The 5,698-nt window shown below is 41.4% G+C and overlaps 1 protein-coding gene across 1 annotated transcript in view; it reads left to right on the forward strand.

Annotated features, from left to right (window-relative positions):
• Positions 1–5,179, forward strand: part of LOC126405471 (extracellular serine/threonine protein kinase FAM20C-like) — a 15,329-nt gene extending 10,150 nt beyond the window's left edge. Inside the window, exons 4-11 of the mRNA XM_050069224.1 lie at positions 1,905–1,983; positions 2,167–2,259; positions 2,491–2,606; positions 2,687–2,867; positions 3,981–4,090; positions 4,328–4,409; positions 4,578–4,637; positions 4,899–5,179. Coding sequence (XP_049925181.1) covers positions 1,905–1,983; positions 2,167–2,259; positions 2,491–2,606; positions 2,687–2,867; positions 3,981–4,090; positions 4,328–4,409; positions 4,578–4,637; positions 4,899–5,160 — 983 coding nt within the window. The 3' untranslated portion in view covers positions 5,161–5,179. The remainder of the gene's footprint in view (positions 1–1,904; positions 1,984–2,166; positions 2,260–2,490; positions 2,607–2,686; positions 2,868–3,980; positions 4,091–4,327; positions 4,410–4,577; positions 4,638–4,898) is intronic.
• The last annotated feature ends 519 nt before the right edge of the window (positions 5,180–5,698 follow it).

Here is a 5,698-nt window from a genome sequence, read left to right on the forward strand (position 1 = left end):
TAACGTTACCACACAACTTTATCCAAAGGAGACACTTTTCTCGGTTGAGATGTGGTTTAAAGTGTAAAAAATACACCTGGTCGCCCAGCCTCTCAGGATACCTTGTGTCAGAGTTGCATGTACCCCATGCACACCGTTTGACCATTTTTAAACTTCAAATCTCAGACTGACTTTGACTTATGCTTTTTTTTTGGATGAAACACTCAAAAAGTGCCTAAGCATCCAGTTTACAGAGCTCTGCGTTGATAAAAATGAGTTGAAATTCATTGTAAAATACCTAATGATACTCTGAAGTCCTTGATTGTGTGTTGCCAGGATAAAATACGACCTTCAGTATAACAATTCATAGGTTTTTACATGAATAATATACAGAATGTTTGATTATCTCCTAAGAGATATCTCCTATGTGGGAGATAACACCCTGTTTGTTGTAAAAATGTTTTTTACACCTTGCCTATTACGTCTTCCAAAATAATGCATTATAATAATAACTTCATTTATATAGCAATTTTCAAAAACAAAGCTAAAACAAAGACATACAAACAAAATAAATTACCAGATGTACAATAAATAAAAGTAGAAATGATACGGTAGTAATGACAAGTGAGGAATGAATTACTAAAATACAATAAATACAAGTAAAGTATAAAGAAGAACAACCGATTCAAGAGAAAGGAACTCTTAAAGTGCATTATAAAAGCCTTGACCTTGCAATTATTGAACGACCTCTGCAGGAGGTTCTCAGGCTACATTCAGGCTCACGGGGGGCTAAATTAGTACGTTTTAAAAATCACCTCCAAAACAAACAGGTAACCAGTGTAGGGATGCTAAAAGAAGTCTGATTTAGACTCTTGTGATGGTTTTGTGAGAAGTCTTGCTGCAGCATTTTATAGTTTGGAGAGGTTGTATTAAGCTAAATTCTTAGCAGACAAAAATAGAAGAAATATGCATTATGGGAGCATAATACTGATTAAATACTGATTAAATCAATTGTATAAATATTTTCTCCAGGTCTTATTGCAGTAATGTACCAAATGGAGGGTGTAGTAGCAGTTGGTGTTTGGGGGTTTAACTGTGTAATAGGCCACCATGTGGTGAAACAGGTGTATAGCACTGCATTGAACATATACCCAGCGCAGTGCTCATGTAGCCCTTACATGTATCTTTTCATGCCTCCACACCGTTGACAGTCGAGGCTAGAGGCACTATGTCTGTCCATACCATTCTCGTGAGCATGTTATCTCCAGAACACTTTGAGGGAAATTCATCAAATTAAGGCACAAACGTTTAGTTGGACTCAGGGGTAAACTAATTAGATTTTGGTGGTCAAAGGTTGAGGTCACTGTGACCTTATGTCAATCCTGTTCTTGTGAACGTGAGAACTCTGAAGAGAAGTTCTTAAAATTTGGCACAAACGTCCACTTGGACTCAAGGTTGAACTGATTAGATATTGGTGGTCAAAGGTCACTGTGACTTCACAAAACGTGCCTTTGGCCATAACTCAAGAATTCATAGGCTAATTATGACAAGATTTGACACATTGAAGTGATGACATTTTATATCCAAAATGTCCATGGTCAACTTCACTCTAACATCATAATGCTCTGCAAAAACACTATTCTAGTCAGTATTCATCACCATAACTGAGGAACAGAAGGGGAGACATTTGGTCGGATACTGAATTAGTGACAGTAATCTTGGACGGCCATCTTGAAACTGAGCAACATCCATATTTGAAGCATTGTCTACTGTCATGGCAACATGAGTCTGGGCAGACATTGATTTTAACTGTAGCTTGACTTGTTGGTGGAGGCATACAACTGCTAGGTGGTAATTCTAGTTTTTTAATCTAATACTCAAGTGTGTGATGACTGCAGTATTCATGTGCACTCCATATCTTTCAGTTCAGAAGACAGGAGGTACCCAGCTCAAACTGCTCATGTCGTTCCCGAACTACGGACAAGCTCTGCTGAAACCCATGAAGTAAGGCACCACAGCCCTCATGCTGACTGACTGATACATAAATGACTGACAGCTATGGTGTTTGCTAAATGAAAACTCAAGGTCACATTTTTCATGAAACAACACAGCGCAGCAGAGCAAAATTCTCCTCCTCCACTTAACATCAGCATATCCTCATGCATTATGTGTGCTTCTGTTGCACAGGCAATCCAGAGACGCAGAGACAGATGTAAACCTCTTCTACTTCTCAGACTTCGAGAGGCACAATGCAGAGATCTCTGCGTTTCACCTTGACAGGTACAGAGCTTTGTACACTCTGTCAGCAAGCAGGAGGTGTCCTGCTGGGTGGACAGACCATTCTGTAACCACCAGGGCACTGGTCCAACACTGGAATTACTTATTCATGAAGCTACTGTACAGCTTGTAGCGTAGGAATACGAGTAAAGTGTGTAGTGAAAAGAATAATAGTGTTTCACTCTTTTACACTGCTCTTTATTCTTGCTGTTTTTTGTGTCTTTTTGTTTTCAGATTGCTGGGGTTTAACAGGATCCCTCCAGTGGTCGGTCGACTCATCAACGTCACCTCAGAGATCAGAGAGATCACCACTGACCGCAGGCTGTCTAGGACCTTCTTCACTTCCCCCGGTATGCATTTAGGTCAGTATGTATGCATGCCTACCAACTGCCCGACCTCTAAACTTAAGCTTCCGTCTCTCTGACTCCAGCGGGCAACGTGTGTTTCTATGGCCAGTGTGAGTACTACTGTTCGTCAGAGCACCCACTGTGCGGTCAGCCACATGCGCTGGAGGTTTCACTGGCTGCCATGTTACCTGACCTCACCCTAGCACCCCGCAGGTCCTGGAGGTCACCTTGGAGACGCTCCTACAGCCGCACCAAGAAAGCACAGTGGGTACACTGTTATTTCTCCCTTTAAAAGTCATGCAGTCACTAATGTTTATATCGATTTGATCAGAAAACAGCCCTGCAGTAATCAGAGTCTTTATTTTATCCACCTACATTTAAACATTTGGTGGTGTGCAGAATACTGGAAACATCTGTCTGTTTTAAATGTTATGAACTGTAATATTTTTACCTTGTTGCTGTGGAGATGAGTGTGTGTGGAAGCATACTGCCCTCTGGTGCTGTAAATGAAAAACTGCAACACAACATTCAATAGTTGGTTATCACAGAAGTGTTAATGTCAATCAGTATACACTCACTGGGCACTTTATTAGGTACACCTGTTCAACTGCTTGTTGACACAAATAGCTAATCAGCCAATCATGTGGCAGCAGCTCAATGCATTTAGTCATGTAGACATGGTGAAGACGAGCTGCTGAAGTTCAAACGGAGCATCAGAATGATGAAGAAAGGTGATTTAAGTGACTTTGATGGTGGCATGGTTGTTGGTGTCAGAAACTGGGATTTTCAGCACAACCATCTCTAGGGTTTACAGAGGATGGTCCCAAAAAGAGAAAATATCCAGTGAGCCAAAATGCCTTGTTGATGCCAGAGGTCAGAGGAGAATGGCCAGACTGGTTCAAGATGATAGAAAGGCAACAGGAAGTCAAATAAGCACTGGTTCCAACCAAGGTGTGCAGAAGACCATCTCTGAAGCAACAACACCTTGTCCAACCTTGAAGCAGATGGGCTACAGCAGCAGAAGACCACACCAGGTGCCACTCCTGTCAGCTAACAACAGGAAACTGAGGCTACAATTCACACGGGTTTTCTCACCAAAACTGGACAATAGAAGATTGGAAAAACCACATTCAGATGGAAGCATGGATCCATCCTGCCTTGTATCAACGCTTCAGGCTGCTGCTGGTGGTGTAATGGTGTGGGGGAGATTTTCTTAGTACCAACTGAGCATGGTTTAAACACCACAGCCTACCTGAGTATTGTTGCTGAGCGTGTCCATCCCTTTATGAATCCATATATTCAAACTGAAAATAGTTGTTATAAATGATTGTCATTATTATGGCTCCTGTTTTAACTCACGTCCACCACTGTTCCCAGGTGGGAGAAGGACCCGGCCTACTGTGACACAGTGAAACAGACGCCTCCTTACAACTACAGCACCAGACTGGTGGATCTCATAGACATGGCTATACTGGACTTCCTCATGGGTCAGTCTCTACATTTTAAACCCAACCTGGTAGTCAGTCAGTTGGCAACATAAGAGCCCTTGCAGACAGTGTGATGGGGGTCACTGACCTCTATGTTCTGCTTTAAGCAGGGAGGGAAGTGTAAATAAATGAGTAAATGACAGTATCATCTCTCATGTTAATGCACTCAGGATGTTACAATGAATTTTCATCACCATTCTAAATTCAGTCTAAATTAACTTTGTTTTTTATTCAAAGGGAACATGGACAGACATCACTATGAGACGTTTGAGAAATTCGGCAATGAGACTTTCGTGCTGCATCTGGATAATGGACGGGCGTGAGTAGCATGAACATCTGCTGCTGACTCATTTCAGCTCAGGCAGTTTATAATGTTATTATAGTGAGAGCAACAAAGAGTGTGTTGGAACAGCTTTTATCTCAGAGATAACTAAGTAAATAAGAAGTACTTTTTCATGACTGAAACGTTGGTGATAATGTTTTCCAGGTTTGGGCGTCACTCTCGGGATGAGCCATCTATTCTCACTCCTTTGCAACAGTGCTGCAGGTAAAACAAAAAAATGTCTGTTCACTGAGTGGCCAACACTCTTAAAAATGAAGGATGGGTGAAATAAACTGTAAGAAAGAAGCCCATGTGATTCAAAAGTCAATACAGTTACAAGGTGTAACAGAGAAGACATTGAATTCATTAAATTTTGACACATATATTATAAAGGGACCCTGAGAGGTGAAAGAAACCTAAACGTTCTTGCTAAATTCTGGCTCGTTTAGGTCTCAGTTTGTCTTGTCTCTCCACCCACATTTTCAGAATCCGTCGTTCCACCTTCCTCCGCTTGCGCCTCTTGTCCCTCCCTGGCTTCCGTCTGAGTGATGTCATGCGGGAGTCGCTGGTCCAGGATCCTCTGGCAGGCGTAGCCCCCATCCTCTCTGAGCCACACCTCTCTGCTCTAGACCGACGCCTTGCCTACGTCCTACAGGTGGTGCAGAGCTGTCAGGATCACCACAAAGATGTCATTTACGATGACTTGGAAGGATACGATCAACAGCCTGACGGAGGGGGAAAGCAATAAATTATATATTTGTCTTATATATCTGTCTGGAAATCATTTTGTCACATAGTCAATGAGGGCGTGAAGGTCAAAGCTGTTGAAATGGTAGCCAGATGTCCAAAATTATCAACATAATTTTCTCTCTGGTCCCTTTAACCATCTCAAGACCGCTCAGATACTGTTTGGCACCTGAGCTACTGATACAGGATAAATACACGGGATGGAAGTGAGCACAGAATCAGCTGGCAATTTGTTTATGTCACTTATATGTATTCAGCTTTAATACTAATACTAAACAAAGGATCATAAGTATTAAGACAATCAAGAAATGTGTGAAAATGGGGATAAAGGGGGGAAAAAAGATTAAAAAACAAACAAAAACAAACAAACCATAAGAATACTTAACACAGTAAAATTCAAGCAAATCTATCAGTTGAAACAAGAACAGATGGGAGTGAGATAGGATCAAATAAAAAGTTTAAATTGCAGAAAGGATAAAAATGAGGTAAGCTGTAGATTCTGCATGTTGTTCTACGATGCAGGTGCACAGTGATAAAAA

Source organism: Epinephelus moara, chromosome 18 (assembly GCF_006386435.1).
Source record: "Epinephelus moara isolate mb chromosome 18, YSFRI_EMoa_1.0, whole genome shotgun sequence".
Taxonomy (NCBI): domain Eukaryota; kingdom Metazoa; phylum Chordata; class Actinopteri; order Perciformes; family Serranidae; genus Epinephelus; species Epinephelus moara.